At 38.3% G+C, this 25,618-nt stretch overlaps 1 protein-coding gene across 3 annotated transcripts in view; it reads right to left on the reverse strand.

Moving 5' to 3' along the window:
* The window catches only part of HIBCH (3-hydroxyisobutyryl-CoA hydrolase), a 119,628-nt gene that overhangs the window by 68,391 nt on the left and 25,619 nt on the right, over window positions 1–25,618 (reverse strand). For all 3 annotated transcript variants that reach the window (XM_042949455.1, XM_042949453.1, XM_042949454.1), the window contains exons 2-4: window positions 25,342–25,384; window positions 3,978–4,118; window positions 1,947–2,031 (exon numbers count right to left, since the gene is read on the reverse strand). In XM_042949455.1, the coding sequence (XP_042805389.1) occupies window positions 1,947–2,031; window positions 3,978–4,115 (223 nt within the window). In that variant the 5' untranslated portion in view covers window positions 4,116–4,118; window positions 25,342–25,384. The remainder of the gene's footprint in view (window positions 1–1,946; window positions 2,032–3,977; window positions 4,119–25,341; window positions 25,385–25,618) is intronic.

Here is a 25,618-nt window from a genome sequence, read left to right on the forward strand (position 1 = left end):
TTTAAAAGAAAGATTTGGTGTCTATTTTTTGTCATTAATGGTATTTCACTGATATACGCATGCCCCCAAACCCTCATCTATTATTTCTTATTCAGTTCTTACCACTATTTAGCAATTCTAAAATGACAAAAGTGCAAATTATATTGCCTATGGAATGAAGCTGTTACCTCAAAAATCTTTGATTTCCTCTTTATCTTATTCTAATCAATTAATTCCATAGAAGTTAAAATTAAATGAATAGCATTTAAAAAAAATTTTTTTTCTGAGTGCCCACTTATCATCTTGGACTAAATAAACATCTTTAAAGCAACTAAATTTCCTGGAATTGAAGACCACTTCTTTATACACATAAACTAAATCTGTAACTTGTAACTGTACCTCCAAATATCAATATATATATATATATATATACTTATATATATATACATTTACATATATATATTTATATATATAATATAAAGTTAAATGTGTATGTAAAAATAGCTCACAGTTAGAAGAAGCTAAAAACAATATGTAAGGTTCTGCCTATCTGTAAACTATGAAGATCATAGGCTCAACTCCACAATAAAGGTTAGCTCCATGCTGAAAAACATTTTTTTAAATATATTCATGTTGTGGGCAAAACAATAAATTCAAACACAATTCAGTTAACAAATCTATCTAAGCAACTGAAATTTTAACACTCAAGTTACTTTAAATTTAATAGGTATCTAAATGTCCAACAACTGGCGAATGGATAAAGATGTGGCTTATATATATAATGGAATACTACTTGGCAATGAGAAAGAATGAAACCTTGCCATTTGCAGCAATGTGGAGGGAACTGGAGGGTATTATGCTAAGTGAAATAAGTCAGGCAGAGAAAGACAGATACCATATGTTTTCACTCATATGTGGATCCTGAGAAACTTAACAGAAGGCCATGGGGGAGGGGAAAGGGGGAAAAAAAAAAGTTACAGAGAGGGAAGGAAACAAACCATAAGAGACTCTTAAATACTGGGTTGATGGGGGGTGGGGGAGAGGTGAAAGTGGGTGATGGGCAATTGAGGAGGGCACCTGTTGGGATGAGCACTGGGTATTGTATGGAAACCAATTTGACAATAAATCACATTTAATATTAAAAAAATTTAATAGGTACCTAAAATTATATCCTAAATCAAGCTTGTTTTTCCTATTCCAAATATAATAGAAACAGTACTGCCTTAACACAATACAAAAATAAATAAATAACACACACACGATAAAAACTCAAGGAAAAAAACCATCCCTGAACTCTACCAATTTCATTACAAAGTGTAAAAACAGTTTCAGTATATATTAAACACTGAAATATCATCACCAGTGGTGATGATAAATACGTGGCTTTGATCCTGAGAATATACATTTCTTCTTTCTTTTGCCTTTAATAGTTATATGTATACAGATTGACCTAAAGAATTAGAAAGGAGAATTAATCTTTTTATCTCATTTCAACGTTTCTAAACATCTGTAAAAATATATTGACAATAGGATAAATGTATAAGTACATTCTTGCTTTGGGATCATGAACTGGGGAAAAGCACAAGAACAGTCAAGGAGATATGTGAAAGAATGTCATATTTGGACAATGACAAGTCACTCAACATGGCCAGATTGTCAGGTTATAGAACAAATTGAATTGCTGAATACCAGCTAACCTAGAATAAAAAGTGGACTCACACACCATAACTATATAGTTTGTTTAGGATGATTTAGGTAGAAAGACAGAATATATGAAGGGCACATACATAGTTTAAAAAAATGCTATTCTCATTTTTCTAATATTAACTACAAAAGCTAAGACATTATAATAAAAAAAAAATTCTAAGTAAAGCAAATTACAAAGTACTACAAAAATTTCCTGTTGGTTTTATCAGTTCTACTCAGGGAAAAAAGCATTTAGGTTAAGAGGAGGAAAAAGTTTTTACCTCTGATATCACCCCCAGAACAGAAAGCCTTTCCACCAGCTCCTTTTATAATGATCATGAAAGTTTCAGGATCTTGTTCCCAATTCTATCCAAATTGAAAAGAAAATGGGAAAAGCATACTATAAATGAAAACTCATTTAAAAAATCTATATGCATTTATATACACATATGGATACACACATATACATGTATAGATAAATATATGTCAATACACATAAAGTACAAGCTTTATAAAGTACATCCAAAAGAATGGATCCTAACTTCATTTTCTTTTCTGACATAAATTGGAGACTATTCCAACAAAGTTGCTAGATGAATACACTTTGTGATCCAAATTGTATGATGATATCTGAAGAAATCTTTGCCATGACAACTTTGACACCAAGATGAAAGAAGATGGGCTTAAATATACATCCCAGAAGCTTATAAATCTGGTGAACAAATCAGTCCAAAGACTGTTGATAAACTGAACAAGAACCTTTCTATTGTGGTAATATAGGGCTCCAACCTACTGACAAATTTATAAGCAATAGAATGAAACCACAATACTGATTAGATCTTGAAGTGATTTGAGGTTGGCAGGGGCAACTATAAATAATCAGGATGAAAGAATCAAGAGCCAAGGGCAATTCAAAAGACTATTCACTAAAACATCAGTTAACCAGAGACAAAAAATTAACAGGAGCTGTATAAATTCTACACTTGAGAATAAAAATATAAACACACAAGGAAGAGATGTAGCTGGATGGATGTGGCTGTCCAAAAGACTAATGCAATATTGGACTACATTAATAGAAATATGGCATTCTAACATGGAAGTTTCTACTTTCTTCCACTCTGGTCCACTCCAACCTGAAATACTTGATTTCTCTTTATTACATTTAAAGACATATTATAAGGTGTCCCAAACGGACATAAGGAAATAGAAGACAGACTCATCAAATGAAAAATTAAGGAACTTGTAACCAGGGGAGAATTAGTCTTTGTGGCTGACCATATTAGGTACACCATTTCACTTCACAATAATCCTGTGAGATATTATAATCCCCATTTCACGGCTGAGGTAAATGAAGGACAGAGAGATGAACACTCCCAAGCTGAAGAGTTAATAAACAGAAGTCCAAGTTTCAAACAAAGTAGTCCAACTACAAGTCATGCTTTTCCACAGCACCATGCAGTTCACTTAGAATAGAAAAGCTTATAGTCTTCTCTAAGAATCGTGTCAAAATGCTGTCACATGGAACGTTAGATTTGTATACTCCTGTACCAAGAGGCAGAACTATTATCACTGGTTAAAAGGTCAGAGAAGCAGAGTGGCAAAACACAGGAAGAAACTCAGAGCTATGGAAAAGTGGAAGGAGCTCTCAGGAGGTCATGAAGTCCCTGTCATTAGGGACGCTTCAAGATAATCACATAGGGAAAGGACGAAGACAAGAAATCAGTGGGGCTTGGGCACTGATCCCAAAGATTCTATGGAAGAGAATCCCAGAAATGTTCTTTTAGGATACATTCTTATTTATTTATTTTTAATGTTTGTTTATTTTTGAGAGAGGAGAGAGAGAGAGAGAGAGAGAGAGAGAGCAAGTTGGGGAAGGGCAGAGAAAGAGGGAGATACAGAATCCAAAGCAGGCTCCAGGCTCTGAGCTGTCAGCACAGAGCCTGACACGGGCTCGAACTCATGGGGCCCAAGATCATGACCTGAGCTGAAGTTGGCCACTCAACTGACTGAGCCACCCAGGTGCCCCTAAGGATACTTTTTTTTTTTTAATAATTTTTTTTAACCTTTATTGATTTTTGAGACAGAGAGAGAGAGCATGAATGGGGGAGGTTCAGGGAGAGAGGGAGACACAGAATCTCAAACAGGCTCCAGGCTCTGAGCTGTCAGCACAGAGCCTGACGTGGGGCTCGAGCTCACAGACTGTGAGATCATGACCTGAACTGAAGTCGGACGCTCAACCGACTGAGCTACCCAGGCGCCCCCCTAAGGATACATTTTTTAAAGTATCCATATAATTTAAGGAAATCACAAACCTTTAGTTGTGGGTAAATGTGCCGAACCATATTAAAGGTTAATGCATTTAGGAACTTTGGTCTGTTTAGTGTTATCACTCCTGCACAACCTCTTCTTTCCAGTAGTACTTCTCCTGCTGCATCCATGTGCATAGACATTCTCTGTGTAAAAAAAGATTAAGCCTAGGATGAAATTCATTAAGATTTTGTCACAAGCCAATATTAAACCATATACAGGTATACCTCAGAGGTGCTGTGGGTTCAGCTCCAGACCACCACAATAAAGCAAATACTGCAATAAATTCAAATGATTTTCCCCCAGTGCATATAACAGTTATGTGTGTCCCATGAACACAACTAGATAACTATCAGTTCATCCTAAATACCCCCAGAAATTAACCTGAAGGCTGACAGAACAAACTCCACAACTAAAGGGAGAGAAGAGGCCACACTATAGAAGCCAAGTTAAACACATGCTTGATAATTATGTCAACCTTGCTTTATGACTGAATAAAGCTGACATTGTGGAAAGGGGTGGGGGGAAGGAATTTTGCTAGTAAATACTAATGATCATCTGCACTTTGAGTCAGAATCTTTGCTGGTGGAGAGTTTTGCCTCAATGTTGATGGCTGCTGACTGATCAGGGTGGAAGATGCTGAAGGTTGGGGAGGCTGTGGCAATTTCTTAAAATAAGACAACAGTCAAGTTTGCTGTATTGAAGGACTCTTCCTTTCACAATTTCTCTGTAGCATGCAATGCTGTTTGATAGCAGTGTACCCACAGCAGAGCTTTCAAAATTAGAGTCAATCCTCTCAAACCTCAAGGAGCTGCTTTATCTACTATGTTTACGTAACAGTCTTAGATCCTTTGTTGTCATTCCAACAATCTTCACAGCATCTTCATCAAGAGTAGATTCCATCTCAAGAAACCATTTTCTTTGCTCATCCATAAGAAGCAACTCCTTCTTCATAGTTTGATCATGAAATGGCAGCAATTCAGTCACATCTTCAGGCTCCACTTTTAATTCTAGGTCTCTTGTTGTTTCCACCACATCTGCAGTTACTTCCTCCACTGATGTCTTGAACCCATCAAAATCATCCATGAGGGTTAGAATGAACTTCTTCTAACTCCTACCAATGTTGCTAGTTTTTGGCCTCTTCCCAAGAATCACAGATGTTCTTAATGGCATCTAGAGTGGTGAATCCCTTCCAGAAGGTTTTCAATTTACTTTGCCCAGATCCAAAGGACTCACTCTCTATGGCAGCTATAGTCTTATAAAATGTATTTCTTAAATAATAAGCCTTGAAAATTCAAAATTGCTCGTTGACCCAGGGATGCAGAATAGATGCTGTGTTAGCAAGCTCCATCAAAGTTCTTGGGCAACCAGGTGCATTGTCAATGAGCAGTATATTGAAAGGCATCTTTTTTTCTGAGCAGTAGGTTTCAACGATAGACTTAAAATATTCAGGAGGCACCTGAATGGCTCACTCGGTTGAGTGTCCAACTTCAGGTCAGATCATGATCTTGGTTCTTGAGTTCGAGCCCCACATTGGGCTCATCAGGGCTTCAGATCCTGTTCCCCTCTCTCTGCCCCTCCCCTACTTATGCTCTCCCAAAAGCAAACAAACATTAATAAACATTTTACATATATACATGTATACACATGTATACATGTATATATGTAAATGTGTGTATGCGTATTCAGTAAACCATGTTGTAAACAGCTGTGTTTCATCCAGGCTTTGTTGTTCCATTTATAAAGCACAGCAGAGTAGATTTAGCATGATTCTTAAGGGCCCCAGGATTTTCAGAATGATCAATGAGTATTAGCTTCAACTTAAAGTCAACAGCTGCATTAGCCCCTAACAAGGAAGTGAGCCTATCCTTTGAAGCTCTGAAGCCAGCCATTGACTTCTAGTTATCAAAGTCTTAGATGACCTCTTCTTCCAACAGAAGACTGTTCCATCTATATTGAAGATCTTGTTTATTAGCGTCACCTTCATTATCTTAGCTAGACCTTCTGGATGACTGGCTGCCCTTTGCCATCAGCACTTGCTGCTTCACCTTGCATCTTTACATTATGGAGATGGCCTTCTTTAAACCCCGTTACTAACTTCTGCTAGCTTCAAACTTTTCTTCTGTAGCTTCCTCACCTCTCTCAGCCTTCATAGAACTGAACAGGCCTTATTCTGGATTAGGTTTGACCTAAGGAAATGTAGCTGGTTTGATCTTCTATCCCAACTAAAGCTTTCTCCTTATCAGCAATAAGGATGTTTCACATTCTTATTCATGTGTTCACTTGAGTAACACTTTTCATTTCCTTCAAAAACATTTCCTTTGCATTCACAACCTGGCTAACTGGTGCAAGAGGCCTAGCTTTTGACCTATCTTGGCTTTTGACGTGCCCTCCTCACTAAGCTTAAGCATTTTTAGCTTTTGATTTCAAGTGAGAGACATCTGACTCTTCCTTTCATTTGTACACTTGGAGGCACAATTATTAATTGGCCTAATTTCAATGCTGTTGTGTCTCAGGGAATAGGGATGCCTAAGGAGAGGGACATGAAAGAACAGCAGATTGGTGGAGCAGTCAGAAGAAACACAATATTTGTTAAGTTCACCATCTTACGTGGGTGCATTCATGGCGCCACCAAAACAGTTACAACAGTAACATCAAGATCACCGTTCATCAGAATAGTGAAAAAATTTGAAATATCATGAGAATTACCAAAATGTGACACACAGACACAGAGTGAGCAAATGTTGTTGGAAAAATACCACCAATAGATTTGCTCTGCTGATGCAGGGTTGCCGCAAACCTTCAATTTGTAAAAAAAAAAAAAAAAAAAAAAAATCTGCAAAGCACAATGACACGAGGTATGCCTGGACATTAAATGCAAATCTTTCATACAAGTTAACAGTAAGTAATCAAATGGACTACTACGTATATCTGACAAAGTTTCTTTTTCTCTTTTAAATGCTTATTTATTTTGAGAACAGCACACGAGCAGGGGAGGGGCAGAGAGGGAGTGAGAGGGAGAATCCCAAGCAGGCTCCACCAACACAGGGCTTGATCCCATAGGAGATCATGACCTGAGCTGAAATTAGAGTCAGAGGCTTAACCAACTGAGCCACACAGGTGCCCCTGACAAAGGTCTCTAAAATTCTTTAAATTCTGTAGTAAAGCAAAATATACATACCAAAAGCAAAAGTATATACATAGTATATACAAAGTATACACATAGTAATTAAATCTTTTTTGTTTCTGAAGGAACAGAGTCAACTGATTTAGAACAGAACCTAGTCTTAGAATTACTTGGACTACAAAATACTCTCAAATCTCTTAATTTATGACTATATACCAAGTAATATGTTACGTGCTTGCAAAGCAAAGATGAATAAAGAGGGCAAATAATTCTGACTACAGTAACTACTGACAATCTGAAAAAAAAATAGAAAAGGGGATATTTGAGCTGGGCCTTGATGCGTGCCAAGAAAAAGGAGTGCAAGAATCCTAGAGAATAACACATCCTAAAACAAACAATGGATAATTGGAAACATCAAGATTTTTTTTTTTAATGTTTACTTATTTTGAGAGCGAGCGAGCGTGAGAAGGGGAGAGACAGGGGTAATGAGAAAGGTGGAGAGAGAATCCCAAGCAGGCTGTGCACTGTCAGCATAGGACCAGATGTAGTGCTCTATCTCACGAACCTTGAGATCATGACCTGGGCTGAAATCAAGAGTAGGGCACTTAACCAACTGAGCCACCCAGGCACCCCGGAAATATTAAGATGTTAAATATGAGTGAATAAAGGCTGACTGAGGAAATGAGGGATAGGAAAGTAAACAGATTAAGCAGGTGAGGCCAGATTATAAAATGACAGACTTACAAGTCATATGGCTGTGATGAACTGGCCTATATGCTTACTTAGGAACTCATACGCTATAACTTAATTATCAGATTTCACTGCTCATGTAATATATAGTACTAATATAAACACCTGTAAGAAACATAACAATCTCCCAGGACTCTGCTATACACAATTGTTAGGACTAATGGCACAATCATACTTATTACTTTAAAAACAATGCTTTAACCTTCACATGAGAACTGTGTACAATATAAAGCTTAAATTGGAAAATTTTAACTAGAGAATGCTAATTAAAAGCAAATGGCACACTTCTTAACTGAAATCTAGTAAAACACAGAAGTCCATAATTTAATAGCATTAAATGTTACACAGTGTTTAAGTCTTTATAAAATCATGCTGCACATTTAATGTCAGCTTAGTTTTTATTAAAATTCATTATCAGATAAAAATAACGTATATTCACTTACAAGGATTATGGAAAAGGCTATTAAAAACAAAGTCTGAGTTTTTTTCAATTAAAACTTAAATTGGATAAAGGGTAAGTATCCAAAATCTACAAAGAACTTACCTAACTCAACACCCCAAAAAAACAAATAATCCAGTGAAGAAATGGACAGAAGACATGAACAGACACTTTTCCAAAGAAGACATCCAGACAGCTAACAGACACATGAAAAGAAGCTCAACATCACTCATCATCAGGGAAGTACAAATCAAAACCACACTGAGATACCACCTTACACTGGTCAGAGTGGCTAAAATTAACAATTGAGGAAACAATAGATGTTGGTGAGGATGTGGAGAAAGGACAACCCTCTTGCACTGTTGGTGGGAATGCAAACTGATGCAGCCACTGTAAAACAGTGTGGAGGTTCCTCAAAAAATTAAAAATAGAATTACCCTATGACCCAGCAATAGCACTACTAGGAATTTATCCAAAGATACAGAAGTGCTGATTCATAGGAGTACATGGACCCCAATGTTTATAGCAGTGCTATCAACAATTGCCAAATTATGGAAAAAGCCCAAATGTTCATCAACTTGTGAATGGATAAAGAAGACGTGGTTTATTTATACAATGGAATACTACTTGGCAATGAGAAAGAATGAAATCCTGCCATTTGCAACAAGTAACGCAACAAGTAATATAACGAGAAAGAATGAAATCCTGCCATTTGCAACAAGTAATGCAACAAGTAATACCTGGATGGAGCTGGAGGGTATTATGCTAAGTGAAATAGGTCAGAGAAAGACAGATATCATATGTTTTCACTCGTGTGCAATTTGAGAAACTTAACAGAAGACCATAGGGGAAGGGAAGGAAAAAAAAATAGTTACAAACCATAAGAGACTCTTAAATACAGAGAACTAAGGGTTGATGGAGGAGGCGGAGGGTGGGGGGTATGTTGGGGAGAAAATGGGTGATGGGCATTGAGGAGGGCACTTGTTGGGATGAGCATTGGGTGTTGTATGTAAGTGATGAATCATGGGAATCTGCTCCCGAAGCCAAGAGCACACTGTATACTCTGTTGGTTAGCTAACTTGATGACAAATTATACATTTATAAATAAATATGAGAGAGAATACCATTGGACTCCCGATACATGATGCCATGTGTGGTCACGGCAGGCCCAAACTGTCCATTCTTGCAGGCCATCCAAATTATGACTTGTTTGAGCTGCAAACTGATAAAAGGGATTTTTCCATGACTAGTCATCTATATGGCTATCCAGATGACCTAGTGCCATTTAGCAATAAAACCATCCTTTTTTCATTGCTCTGAAGTAACATTTTTATTGTAATTCTTATTTCCATATCTATGTGGGTCTGTTTTGTACCAATGATTACATTGGTTCTTAATGTCTCATTACCACATTGTTTTTATTACTATTTTATTTTAATCATTGTTGATAGCATACCAATGTCTTCCAATATTGTTTTCCTTCAACACTGTTTTCTTGATCTTTTGTGTTTTCTTATGGATTTTAGAGTCAGCTTGTCAATATCTACAACAAACTTCCGCAGGGAGTATGACTACTATGGCAGTGAACTTAAAGACCTATTTAGTGGGATCGACACTTTTGTAATATTGAGTGTTTTATATATAATTTAAAATTTATTTCAAAATTTTATATTTCCCTGAGTAGAGATTTTCCACACCTTTCATTGGATGTATTCCAATTGTTTTTCTTTCATTTATTTTTAAGATTTTAAAAGGCAACCACTTAATAGTTTTTAATTATTATTTGTGTATGGGGAAAGAGTCTATTATTCATATTGACCTTATAACAGCTAATAAAAATTTCCCCAAGCATCCCTTAAAGTAATTAAATTAAATTAGGGGCGCCTGGATGGCTCAGTCAGTTGGGCATCCAACTCCTGCTCGGGTCATGATCTCTCAGTTTGTGGGTTCAAGCCCCGCGTCGGGCTCTGTGCGGACAGCTTGGAGCCTGGAGCTTGCTTCAGATTCTGTATCTCCCTCCCTCTCTGCCCCTCCCCCACTCGTGCGCACGTGCTCTCTCTCTCTCAAAAATAAATAAACATTTTAAAAAATTAAAAAAAAAAACTTAGAACCTATAACAATAGTAAAATGTTTTTTAACCAACTTGGCAAGAAGTTCGGTATCCTGTGATATCTAGAGGGCGAGGAAACAGATATACTGTAGGAGCAAAAACTATTGGAGAGCCTAGGAAAAATAACCTGACAACCCATTTTTTAAAGCATATACACTGGGGGCACCTGGGTGGCTCAGTCAGTTGGGCGTCCAACTTTGGCTCAGGTCATGATTTCACAGTCCACCGTCTGTGGGTTCGAGCCCCGCATCGGGCTCTGTGCTGACAGCTTGGAGCCTGGAGCCTGCTTCGAATTCCGTGACTCCCTCTCTCTGCCTCTCCCCTGCTCCTGCTCGCTCGCTCTCTCTCTCTCTCTCTCAAGAGTAAGTAAACATTAAAATAAAAAATTTTTTTTAAAGCATACACACCGACACAGTAATCCTTGTTCCAGAAGTTTATCCTATAGACATGTTTACATATGGGCAAAATGAATACACTGCAATGTCATTAGTAATGGCAAAACATTAGAAATGACCTAAATGTTACCAGTGAGAGGCTGGTTAAAAGAATTATAACCATTCCTACAAAAATGCATACTATAAAGGCTTTAAAAGGAATGAGGCAGGGGTACCTATGTACCCCAGTAAGTTAAGTGTCCAACTCTTGGTTTCAGCTTGAGTCATGATCTCATGGCTTGAGAGTTGGAGCCCCACATCCGGCTTTGTACAGATGGCGCAGAGCCTGCTTGGAATTCTCTGTCTCCCTCTCTCAAAAATAAACATTAAAAAAATAAAAAGAATGAGGCAGCTACCGCTCCATACACTGTTGTGAAACAACCAGGCAGTGTGTTTACAATGCTGTCCACCCACTCTGTACATGGATACATACATTTTTACACACAGAATGTATTTTTTTTAATTTTTTTTTAATGTTTATTTATTTTTGACAGAGAGATAGACAGAGCATGAGCGGGAGAGGGGCAGAGAGAGAGGGAGACACAGAATCCGAAGCAGGCTCCAGGCTCTGAGCTGTCAGCACAGAGCCTGACGCGGGGCTCAAACCCACAGACCGCAAGATGATGACCTGAGCCAAAGTCGGATGCTCAACCGACTGGGCCACCCAGGCGCCCCAGAATGTATTTCTAAATAGATACAGAAAACATTGCTAAAATGATTGCCTGCAGGAAAGAAAATTGGACTTGGAAGTGAAGGGTGGGAAGACTTTTTAGTGTATGATCCCTTTGAACTTTTTGAATTTTGTGCCTTATGTATTTACTACCTATTCAAACCAGTATTTAAAAAAAATTTTTTTAATAAGAGTAATACATTAAGTGTAAAAGGTATTAAGCCATCTCCAAAAGGGAACTTCGTTAAAAGGCTTTGTTCCAGAGGGCGCTCTTGTTTGACTGTCCATGGGGTCCCCTGAACCCCAGTAATGATCCCACATGTGTGGGAGAGTTGGGAAGATAGGACAACATGCATATACGTGTGCACTGATGACAGCCCCTATCTCCTGCTAAACCATACACTGGTTTCATGGAGCATTCCAGAAAGTTTTAAGGAAGGGTTTTCACAAAGCAAGGCCCAGAGAACTGTGAGCATCTTTGTTCTCCCACTGGAAATTCAACTGTATATAAGGAAGAGCAAATATTAAAATCATTTAAAGAGAGTTATTTTTCATAGTTTGCAGTACAAAAATGTGTTTCAAGTACATGTTATTGTAAAATAGTTGTTTGTACTTATGTTCTTATAACATCTGTTACGTTTACTCTTCCTCTAGTTCTGACTTTTAGAAATAGCAATAAATCTATTTTTTCATCCCCTAAAAGAAAAAAAAGATGCTAAGTAAACATATGAGTTAGGAAACTGTATTTTTTCATTTTCTTACCTTACTGATACTAAAAACATTTGTGGTAAAAGCAAATTATACACAAAAATCACAAAAGAAACCAGACCAAAAAGGACACCAAGTCCACCAGCAGACACAGCCTTCCCCAGATTTCGCCTATCACCTTCTTTGTAGACCTACTCTAGCGGTTAAAGTACCTAGCTTCTCTGGTTTTCGTCCAAGTTCCTACTGACCCACTTGTGTTAGTAGATGAGTAGGACAGATGGTAAGTTTTCTAACCCTCCGACTCCTTCTCTAGACCCTCTCATAATTTCTGTCAGTATTGTGGAAGATCTTATTCCCATACTAAATCTTTTATTCCATAATACTGTAGGGGAGAAAACATAATTTTCCCCCTACCCTTCCAGGTTCTTGGCTAAACTCCTCCCCCACTGTAATAAAGACAGATTAACTGGAGAAAATTTTCATTTCTTAAGTAAGGGGGACAACAATGGTGTGAGACTCAAAAGCAGCAAGGCAACTGAGGTTCATATACCATCCTGAGCTAAGAAAAGAAATAGGGTCTGAGGCTCCTTTCTAATTTCTTTCAGGCATTTGAGAGGGAGGTAAAAAGCTTTTCCCAAATCCGCTGGGTCTTGACTGCCTTCAGCTCAAAATAATTCACATGCGAAAGCTGCATATTTAAGGAATGGCATATTCTGCTCCCCTTAAATACCCATAGTGTTTCTACCTCCTTGATCAAACCCTTACTCATATGACAGGACAGATAACAGATTAAAACAGCTATACTTTTCAGATAACCACATCATTTTAAATCTTAAAATACAGACAAAAGTTTTCCTATCATACAAGCATGTTAAATGCAAGTATTAATAAACTTTCATCTCAAGATCTCCATACTAACCAAATTTCTGTTTGAACCCAAGTCAAATTTGTCAGCCAAAAAAAATTTCATGGTTTTCACTGAGTAGTTTATATAAATTATCACCCAATATGGAAGCAATCCTTCAAAACTTTATTATTATTTGGTTTCAGCTCAGAGATGTTGAGAGCTGAAAAGATGCTCATCCTAACCTTATTAACAAGAAAAAAGGCTGAACAGACTGAAAATTAATGGCTTCTGGTAAGCCCAGAGAACTGAGGTCACAGGGCAAATGGCTGTAATAAAATCTGGAGAGTGACAAGTGCCTTCAGGGAGACACAGGACCAAAATATTTGCTTACTTCAGGCAAAAGCTTTCAGGAAGATTAATTAGAATTTTTGATGACCTGCTGGAGGCCAAATGTGGGCAAATGTGACAGCATGAAGCTCCTGGGGAGGTCACAGTCATGCAGGGTTTTCTCTGGCTGGCTTTTCCTCCTGGAATCCAACCAGGAGCTCTCAGGGAAAACTGGAGAAAGCTCTCCTGTGTGGTGCTGGCTGGGATAGGGAAATAGCAGGTACAGAGAAATCCTTTCCCCTCATCTTTCATACAAAACAAAAGGCTAAATCTGCAGGGGAGTGAGGAAGGACTTCAAAGTCTGTAGCCCAGGGTTCTGGTGAAGCCTCACTATAGTGGGGGAAGTAAATGGAGGTCTACAAAATAAAAGCCTTAATCTCATGGGGGAAGAACCTCGAAACCATTCCCAAAGACTTCAGTGTTTACCAACCACAACTGAGGAAAAGAAATGAGGGGCAAGGGAAAGGGAGAAAAAAAAAAAAGCAGCCTATCCCTGGAGGAGGGACAGGAACACTTGTGAGGGCCACATCCCTGAAACCGTGGTTCACAGTACCTTCCAAACATTAAGGCTTAATGGGATAACATTGATAAACTGAGTTTCATCACCATTAAAAACTTCCATTCTGCACAAGATACTATTAAGACAATGAAAGACAAGCCAGAAATTGGAAGAAAATATTTGAATAGCACATATCTGATAAACGACTTGCATCCAGAATATATAAACTCTTAAAACTCAGTAAGAAAAACCCAATATTAAAATGAGAAAAAAAAAACAACAACACCCTGAAGCTCTTCACCAAAGATATGTGTATGGCAAACAAACATAGGAAATGCTCAAAATCATCTGAAGATCATTAGGAAAATGCAAATTAAAACCACAAGGAGGGGGTGCCTGGGTGGCTCAGTCAGGTGGGCAACCAACTCTTAGTTTTGGCTGGAGTCATGAGCTCACGGTTTGGGGGTTCGAGCCCCACATCAGGCTCGGCACTGGGAGCCTGCTTGGGATTCTTTCTCCCTCCCTCTCTGCCCCTCCCGTGCACTCATTCACTCACACTCTCTCTCAAATAAACAAACTTAAAAAAAAAAAAAAACAAAACGCAATGAGACAGCACTACACACATCAAAATGGCTGAAATCCAAACACAGACAATAACATGCTGCCAAAGGTACAGAACAACAGGCACTCTCACTCTGCTGGTGAGACTACAAAATGGTACAATGACTTTGGGAGACAATTTGGCAAATACTTATAAAGTTACACATAGGCTTACCATACAACCCAGCTGTTGCACCCTTGTGTATTTATCCAAGTGAATTAAAAACTTATGTTCACACAAAAACCTGTACACAAATGTTTAGCAGCCTCACTCATAATTGACAAAAACTGGAAGCAACCAAAATGCTCTTCAACAGGGAAACGGACAAACTGGCATATCCAAAATGGAATACCAGTGATAAAAAGGACCAAGTCATCGATTCATGCAACATAGATGAATCTTAGATGCATTTCACCGAGTGAAAGGATCCAAACCCCAAAGCCTATATATTGTATCATTCCATTCATAAGACATTCTGTAAAGGACACAACAATGGGGGCATAACACACATCAGTGGTTGGGGGTGGCAGAGGCCGACTACTAAGGGAAAGCACAGGGGAAGTTTTAGGTGATAGAACTGCTCTGTATGGTTGTGGGGTGCTGGACGCATGATTTATGCATTTGTCAAAACGCACAGAAATGTACGTCACAAAAAGTAAACTTCAATGTATACAAACTATGCTAAAAAAAAGAAAGACAGCTAAGATGTCACAGGATTCCAACATGGAATGCAGACTGTGACAAATCTAATTAAATTACACATGTATGACATAGCATCACTGATGTAATCATGGTGGTGACTTCAGGGGAGCTGACCCAAGTAACTTTGGAAAACAGTCATCTGATTAGAAAATGTAAAGATAAATACAAAAGGACTGTCTATCAACACTGTGCTCTAGTTGGTAAATTTGTTTTTCATGGGGGATGGTTAACAATTCTGAAACTGCTTTGCATGTATACACGGGTGAAATAAGTAACAGAGGAAAGTTATAGATAAACAAGAAGGGAAGCTTCTATAATGAGCCCTGCCCTGGGGCTCTGGATTAAAGTCAGAGATGCCGTCAGAATGATCTCATGCTTAGCTTATATGTGTGTGTGTGTGTGTGTGTGTGTGTGTGTGTGTGTGTACACACACACACACAGGATAGAGATACAACTACAGACACGTATACATACATTAGTTATAGTGTAACTACATTAATAACAGGGTTATTACATTAATACATTAATAACACGGTTAGTATACAGTGTGTGTGCAATCTGCTATACATACATACATTACCCTAGCTCTCTCCCCCTGGAGAAAGCCATCATTCCCCAGTATCAAAAAGCACTCCCAGAAGTCAGATCTTGATTTCTAAATGCAATTCTCTGATACAGAGCTCCAACCAGGGCTCCTTGGAGAAATGGCTGATTCCAGAGCTGCAAGAAGGAAAACATGAGGAGCCCAGAGGACACCTCTGGCACGAAAAAGTAAGGAAGCATTAAAAAAAATAGGATCATATCAAAAGGACACAAGATCCAAAATGAAGGAATTCCTCATAGCCAAAGCTAGAATAATTTGAGTAACACAATGTGATACTAGATTATAACCCAAAGAGTAAGGATCAATGAGCCCACACAGGTATCAATAACTGAATAAGGGAGTGGAGAATGGCTCATCTTTCCTACAGAAGATTCCTAAATAATACACGTAAAAATCTCCCTTCCAGTAGGTAGAGTTTAGTCGCCTCACCTTCTGAGTGTGGGCTGAATTTACTAACTTGCTTCTAAAGAACAGAATGTGACAAGGGGATAATGGTAACTTTAGAGGGGAGAAACCAAACAAACACCACTTTAACCAAGTAATAAAGGTCAGCATCACCAGCTATGTAGTGTGAATGTCATGTATCCCTGATGCCTACATCAAAACCCACAGATACTCTGTTACGATGTGTTGAAAAGGGGGCTTTTCTTTTGTGTTATTCTCTCCAAAAACCTTTTAACTGCAGTTTACTTATTAAAAACAAAAAACACTAGACCCAAGCCTAGATTAAGGGATATTCTACAGGCTACCGTGCCAATACTCCTCCAAACTTTTGAGGTCACAAAAAATAAGATGCAGAAACTGTCACAGACCAGAAGAGACTAAAGAGACATGACAAGGAAATGCAATATGGAATCCTGGAACAGAAAACTAATGGAAAACATGAAATCCAAATAAAGTTTAAAGTTAATAGTAACATACCAATGTTCTTAATTTTGACAAATGTACCATGGGAAATGCATTCATTTGCTAGGGCTGTCAACTCAAAGTACCACAAGCTAAGTGGCTTAAACAACAGAAAGTTACTGTCTCAGAGTTCTGGAGGCTAGAAGCCCAAGATGGAGGTGTCAGCAGGAGGACCACACTCCCCCTAAAGGTGGCTAGGGGAAGGATCTGTTCCGGGCCTCTCTCTCTTAGCTTCTGATAGTTCTTGAAGCAGCCTAATTACAATCTTCACATCACTTCTCCCAGGATGCTTGTCTCCAAATTTTCCCTATATAAGGACAAGAGTCATTTTGGATTGATCCAGTTATCTCTCCTCCTGTATGACCTCATCTTAACTATTTATGTCTGCCATGACCCTATTTCCAATTTGGCTGTTAGAAGACGCTATCTGCCATGGGCCCTGGGGTTTCCTTGCGGTTCCTTCCTGGGTCGTGAACCCAAGAGCCTGACCATTCTCTTTGCCTGGTCATTTTCAGGGTTGTATTTGCTGTGAGCAACTTTACAGAAAGGGTAATGTCTCCCTCTGGGACAGGAGAGCAGGCTTGCTTACAGCTTGCTACAAACCAGCAGGTTCCCCAAATTCAATTTTATTGTTCTGTAATGCAACCCACTGCACATGCAGGCATTCTTCTGGGCCTTCTATGTCACCCCGTGGAACTTGGGGAGCAAGGAAAACCAACACAAACATCAAGCTCAAGGCTGTTTGAAGCGCCATTAACAAGAGTTTCATATCCTCTGCCACCATCCATGTAGTAAAGGCTAACTATTAGCTTGTAATTGGGGTAAAAATCAAATCCCAAGCCCAATGCTGTCCAGTCAGCCTGAAAGCCCTTGGCCCTCCACCTGCCCCCTCCCCATCACAGCCCTCTTCCTCTGTATCAAAATATAACTATCCTGATTTGTACAGTAAACACAAAGTATAAATCCAAAAACATCATCTATTTTTTTAAAATGGATATATTTTTCAAGTCTTTTAGTCTAGAAGTTCTCCCTTCATCCCCTTCTTTTCCTTACAATTTGTTGAAAATAACAGGCCAATTAACCTGTAAAGTTTCCCAGGGTTTTGCTGATTCCACATGCATGCTACATACTTATTTTTAACAGCTGTCCATTTTTACATATCAATTTAATCAGTCCCCTATTGGTAAACACTGAGTAATTTTCAATTTTTGCTATTTCAATGATGCAGGAATATTTTTAAGCATGGATCTCCAAGCACGTAGGCCAAGTACTTTTCAGGACATTTACAGAGGGTCAGACTTTGAGCAAAGAATATTACAGAATCTCCTGGTAATGCCATTAGAATGACGTACATGAATGGACAAATAGGATTTTTTTCTTACCTGAAAAATTCATGGCCTTCTCAAAACCTAAAAACAACTGTTAGTTCATTAACCAAAATCATTCAAGCGAAAGGAGATAAAGCTTCCAGTATTTGCATAATTTATGTATAGGTTAATTCTGCAGAAAAAATTAAATATCTTTTCTGAAAATATCACAAATTTTTAACAAAATCTAGAAAAGGTTTCTATAAAGAAAAATTGCCATATTAGGAAAAATTACAGAGACTAGAGTTGGAAATGGAATTCACATACAATCCACATTTGGGCAAGGAAGGGGGAAGGACATAAGGGATAAAGGACAACAGAGAAGGGAAAGAAGAAATGCTTCTAGCCAGAACCATGATAAAGGAGGAAAACAGATGTAAGGTGGAAGGAAATTAGAACTTTCTTAAATCTTTATTGTACATCCAAGAAAGACAACAGGTTCACATTTACTTTTATTTTCAAATATTTTCTTAGGCAATCAGCAAAAGCTGTTCCTTATTATTAACTTACCATTTAGAAGTTTTCCATGGACACTATGGTAAAACATTTGACTGAACACTTAATCCTGAAAACACCTCTAATGAGTTATATACCAGAAACTCCTTTCCACAGATAAGGAAACTGAGGCCCAGGGAAGTTAGATCACTTGCCTAGAGTCATACAGCTTTGGGGCAGGACCAAGATTCAAATCTAGGTTTACCTCATTCTAGAACTATTGCTCTAACCATTATACCCCTAAACAGACTCTCCCAATCATCTTCTTCAAATGATATCATCCTACCCACTCTAACTCACTCCACAGAACTTTTTCTACTTCCATAAGGCCTGGGTGACCCGTTATTTACATCTGTTCCAAGGAGAAACGTGAAGGAAACTTGCTGAAATGTATAAACACCATCAACACACAGCTCTGTGCTGAACTGAATGCATGAAGTCGGCCAAAATAAAACTCCTAAGCCACACACAACTTTAGGATGTCTACTTTGCTAGAACATAGAAATATTCTGGCAAAATCCATAGTAGCAACATTTCCCAAAATGTGCAAAAAGATGATTGGTGCTGCTACGCGGAAAGATAAATGGTCCATGGTCAAATCAGTCTGGGGAAAAAAACTTAAACAAATATCAATAAGACATTTTAGTCCTTAATATGCAAATATTAAATATAAATTTTTAAACAATGAGCAGTTTTCTTACCTCATTAAAAAATTTTTTTCATGGAATATTTACTTCTTTGGACTTGTACTTTGCAGGCTACATTTTGGAAAACACTTTAGAGTTGTCATAAACATTGTGAGAAATGAACCTTTCCTTCCAGTACCTGGTACATAGGTATCTCAAAAATGTTTAAAAAGCTTGGATGAATAATCCATCATTCTAGTGATGCAGTTCTGCTATAACGCAAGCCTAGGGCAAGCATCACGTTGTGGATATCCACACCTTCCATTATATGTAACATCACTGCCGTTGAATGGAGTTGCAACCCACAGACACACCCAGGAAAATAGCCTACCTTTAGCCGAACATGATTTTCTCTGACATCTGACTTTCGTCTTTATCCAAACACGTATCTTTCCTACTCCTAAGATTTTCACCTATTTCCAACAAATGTTGAATGCCATTAAATTTAAATTACTGTAACCCAAAAAGGACACCAAAGCAATGTAAGTAAGGTTCTTAGCATCTAACAACATTTAATAAATGTTGATTATTCAAGCTTCACTCAATCCTTCCTGACTTCAAATTGGATCAGTAAATTCCTCCACAATATTTCAGAGCCTCTCAAATGGTCTTTAGCTGTGTTCTATTCTCTCACCTTTTTGTGATAATCTACTTTCCATCTTCAATTATTACCTTTAGGCAGCTGGCTCAAACTTGCATTTCTTTACTTCTCCAGAGGCCTGGGCCCCTATTTCCAAATGCCTGCTAAAATTACAGAAGTGCATGGTGCCCTATGCTCAACTTGGTAAAAAACCAAATTTACCAACAAATTTCTCCCCAACAAATCTGTCTCTCCTCCTCTGTTCCCTAGAACAGGTTAAGACATCACCATTTTTCTCAACCAGACTTGTTCTCTTCCCCTCTCTGCCAACAATGTGAGGCAGTTACCAAGTACTGGAAAATCTATTTCTAAAACAACTCTCTCTTCCATTCCATTCTATTCCCATTGCTGTAAGCCACGTTACAATCTTCCTTTCTGGCAGATTTCCAGAACCTCTGCCTGGTGGTCTGTCTATACTTCACACTGCCACCAGAGAAAATTTTGCAAAAACATAATTTTAATCTTGTTCCTGCCATTCAAAAATGGTCAATGACTCCCTGTCACCTTCAAAAACATCCAAGTTACTTGGCATGGCCTTCAAGTCTCTACATCGGATCCTGGGTGAAATGGGCCCACCACCACATAGCACTCCTTATAACACAGATACTCAGAAAGCCCTAAACGTAACCTCTGTTCTCCCATCACACCTTCTTGCCACATAGAACAAGCATATTGTGTAACAGAAAGAAACCAGATTTTAGAGTCATACAGATGCAAACATTAGTTTAGCCACTCACTACTGTACACCCTCAAGCAAGTTATTCTCAGAGCCTCAGTTTCTGCATTTGTAAAATGGAGATAATAGAATCACTTTAGGATTACTATATGAACATCCACTTATTCCCATCTCCACATGTTGAAACCATAATTGTTCTTCAAGGCCCAGATCAAATGAGTTTCCTCCAGTAAGCTTTCATTGGTTATAAAGTCAGTATCACTCTATCCCACCTTTGTTCACACCTTTAATTTATTTGGCCTTTTTACCACACTTTGTCAAATATCCTTTTTTTAATTTAAATTAAAGTTAGTTAACATAAAGTGAAGTCTTGGCTTCAGGAGTAGAACCCAGTGATTCACCTCTTACATAGGACACCCAGTGCTCATCCCAAAAAGTGCCCTCCTTAGTGCCGAGCCCATCCCACCTACCTCCCCTCCAACAATACTCAGTTCTCTGTATTTAAGAGTCTCTTATGGTTTGCCTCCCTGTTTTTATCTTATTTTTCCCTCCCTTCTCCTATGTTAATCTGTTGAATTTCTCAAATTCCATGAGTGAAATTATATATCTTTGACTTATTTCACTTAGCATAATACACTCTAGTTTCATCCATGTTGCTGTAATAGGCAAAATTTCATTCTTTTTCATCACCAAGTAGTAACCCACTGTGTATATTTGGCCTCTTTCCATAATTTGGCTATTGTTGATAGCACTACTATGAACATTGGGGTGTACGTGTCCCTTCGAATCAGCACTCCTGTATCCTTTGGATAAATACCTAGTACTGCAATTGCTGGGTCATAGGGTAGTTCTATTTTTAATTTTTTGAGGAACCTCCACACTGTTTTCCAGAACGGCTGCACCAGTTTGCATTCCCACCAGCAGTGCAAAAGTGTTCCCCTTTCTCGGCATCCTCACCAACATCTGTTGTTTCCTGAATTGTTCATTTTAGCCATTCTGACAGGTATGAGGTGGTGTCTCATGGTAGTTTTGATCTGTATTTCCCTGATGATGAGTGATGTTAAGCATTTTTTCACGTGTCGGTTGGCCATCTGGATGTCTTCTTTGGAGAAGTGTCTATTCATGTCTTCTGTCCATTTCTTCACTGGATTATTTGTTTTTCAGGTGTTGAGCTTAGTAAGTTCTTTATAGATTTTGGGTAGTAACCCTTTATCTGATATGTCATTTGCAAACATTTTCTCCCATTCCATCAGTTGCCTTTTAGTTTTGTTGATGGGTTTTTTTTGTTGTACAGAAGCTTTTTATATTAGTAAATATTTCTAGGTCTTTTTATTAGACTATTCATTTCTTGAGGTCAGGAATGGTCTTTCATAATAGTATCTCAAAGTACTTAGTTCACTGCATACAAAGCAAGCACTTAATGTGTATCTGTTCAAAAACCATAGATTATAAATTGGTTGACACAGATTCTAGATCATCACCTAGATATACAAAATAAGACTTGACTGCTGTCGTGAAAACAATAAGTACAGTGTCATTTCATGCAGCCCATCCAGTGAACCTTCATATGGAAAAGAACTACTTTCAGAAATAAGACCACAGTTTTCTCCGTGTTGAGATCGAATTTATATGAAAGAAATGAGCTTTTGCACATTAAATGCTGTGTAAGAGTTTAAAATATGATATTATGGAGGGGCGCCTGGGTGGCTCAGTCAGTTAAGCATCTGACTTCAGCTCAAGTCATAATCTCACAGTTCGTGGGTTCAAGCCCCACGTCGGGCTCTGTGCTGACAGCTCAGAGCCTGGAGCTTGCTTCAGATTCCGTCTCCCTTGCTCTCTGCCCTACCCTTGTTCACACTCTATCTCTATCTCTCATATATAAATAAACATTAAAAAAAATTTTTAATAGAATATCATGGAGAAAGAAAGAAATCTTTCCATGAATAGTTTTGCAAAAATATGTCCACATCAGCCTATGGATACAAATGAAACCTCATTAATAGGTTCTACTTGCTTGCATTAGCTTGATAAACCTTGCCCCCCTTTCCAGGTTCAGGTCTTCATCCACAATCTTTGAAGGGTACGAATGTCATACTGTTATCATAAATCAGTCCTATCCACTTCTCATAACTCTGCCAATAGTACTGCCATCAGTAGCATGCTTTCATCACTCCATTATGAAATAAAAAGGGCTCTTGCTCTATTGGCTTTCTTAGAAGGGTCACGGAAGGACTCCTTGGAATACAGCCGATCTCTGAAGCACATGTAAAAGCCAACACTGGGATAAGAATGATTCAGTCTTCAAGCCCTGCTGAAAGTTCAGTTTATCTTCCTTCTCACAATGTGGTTTATGCCTCAGGTCACCATAGTCCAGGTGATCTGGATTCTGTCATGTCTTTCTATTGTAACTGGGTGCATGTGTATAAATATGAATCTGTAATATTAAGTTCTTATTCCTAGAAACTCCTCAGCTCCCATGTATATATGCTGACTAAAATAATTAAGGGTAGGATGGGATATTCCAGTCTTAATTTGCCCATCTCCATTTAGGCTTACCTGAAACAGATTCTGCAATAGTTACTTAATGCCCACTCTGCCTCGGGCTGTAAAGTGCAATAGGAAAGTCTATGGAGCCAGACCGACTGGATTAAAATTCCACCTCCTATTTACTAGCTGGGTGACAGTGAGGCATACATATTACATAGCCTCTCTGTCCTTCAATTTCTGATCCATTAAATAGGGATAAAGCCATATAATCCCTTAACCAAAAGCCCTTGGGTCCAGATATGTTTCAAAATTCAGAAAATTTTCTAGATTTTGGAAAGGTAACACAATACATATTAATGCTATAAAAAACATCCCAAGTAGAATCTGGTCAGTACACTGCAGTAAAATGCTTTAACACTTCTGCAGCACATGATGAATATGCGTACCTATTAGGATAAAGAAAAAAGAGCTTCAAGTACATTCAGGTCAGATTTGTCACAAAATGCATTTATCACAAACTAACCACAAACTTTTGGTTTTGAGGTTTCAGAATTACAGTTAAAAGATCCACAGTATCTATTCTATAGAACTACAATGAGAATTAACTGAGCAAATACATATCAAGTACTTGGAAGAGCACCTGGCATACAATAAGTGCTATATCAGAGTGACTTGGCTTTTTGTTTATTTGTTTTTTATGTACAAGGTACTTGCCAGGCTACACAAGAGTATTTTAGTCCATTTGAGCTGCTATAACAAAAGTATCATAGACTGGGTGACTTATACAACACTTCTCACAATTCTAGAGGCTGGGGGGTCCAAGATCAAGGCACCTGCAGATTTAGTCTCATGAAGTCCCTCTTTCTAGTTCACAAAAGACTGTCTTCTTGCTGTGTGCTCCTTCATAAGGGAAAAGAGGTGAGAAAGCCCTTTGGGGTCTCTCTTATAGGAGCACTGAGCCCATTCATGAAAACACCACCCTTCTTACCTAATCATCTCCTAAAGGCCCCACCTCCAAATACCATTGCATTGGGGATTAGATTTTAATATATGAACATAAAGTTCAATCCATAGCAGAGAGACACAAAAATTAATAAAAATTATTTCTTCCTTGCAAAATGATAAACTAAAAACATCTAAGTTTTGGAAGAATGTTATTTGAACGATAGTAGCTAACAAATATAAAATAATTACACACCAAGCACTAGTGCTAGATTTTTAAGTGAATTATTTACCATTCATAAGCACTCTAACATGGATAGTATTATCTTCATTCTGTAACATCTAAAAGGAAGCTGAGAGAGATGAGATAATCTACCCAAAATTAAGTAGTGGACCCATTATTTAACCTAAGCATTCTGGGGCACCTGGGTGGCTCAGTCAATTAAGTGTCCGACTTCAGCTCAGGTCATGATCTTGCAGTTCTTGAGTTCAAGTCCCAGGTCGGGCACTGTGCTGACAGCTCCGAACCTGGAGCCTGCTTTGGATTCTGTCTGTCTGTCTCTCTCTCTCTCTCTCAAAAGTAAATAAACATCAAAAAATAAAAATAAACCCAATCAGGGGCACCTGGGTGGCTCAGTCGGTTGGGCGTCTGACTTCAGCTCAGTTCATGATCTCACAGCCCATGAGTTCAAGCCCCGCGTCAGGCTCTGTGCTGACAGCTCAGAGCCTGGAGCCTGTTTCAGATTCTGTGTCTCCCTGTCTCTCTGGCCCTCCCCTGCTCAAGCTCTGTCTCTCTCTGTCTCAAAAATAAAATAAAAACATTTAAAAATTAAAAAAAAAAATAAACCCAATCATCCTGAATTGAAGACCACACTCTTTAATTTTTTTTTTTTAACATTTATTTATTTTTGAGAGAGAGAGAGACAGAGCATGAACAGGGGAGGGGCAGAGAGAGAGAGGGAGACACAGAATCGGAAGCAGGCTCCAGGCTCTGAGCTGTCAGCACAGAGCCCAACGCGGGGCTTGAACTCACGAACCGCGAGATCATGACCTGAGCCGAAAGTCAGACACTTAACCGACTGAGCCACCCAGGCGCCCAAAGACCACACTCTTATTCATAACTTTCTACCATCTTGTACAAGTTGTGTCAAGTCTTGACACAAGTCTTAAAAAATTGGGAACCATGTGGCATAAAGGTCAACAAAATCTTCCGGTATTTTCCACTTCCCTAAGAACATTTTATATTACACACCATAATCTAATAATGCCAGCAAAACAGAGTCCAAACTTACCAAATGTTGCAGTATGATATTCGTCCTTTTGAATGAATTAAACCTGAAACAAATGTAGAATACAATGAACACAGTAATGTGGGTAGTCACGTCTCAATGTATAAATACCATATTTCCTTTTGTTTTAGCCTCTTTTAAATAATATTAGAAAAAAATGTTTTTGGTTTTTTTTAAAGGTTTAACTCTCATTCTTTGTGGTAAGAACACAAAACGGTACAGCTACTTTGAAAGACAATTTGGCAGTTTCTTACAAAACTAAACATACCTTACCACATAA

Source organism: Panthera leo, chromosome C1 (genome assembly GCF_018350215.1).
Source record: "Panthera leo isolate Ple1 chromosome C1, P.leo_Ple1_pat1.1, whole genome shotgun sequence".
Classification (NCBI taxonomy): Eukaryota; Metazoa; Chordata; class Mammalia; order Carnivora; family Felidae; genus Panthera; species Panthera leo.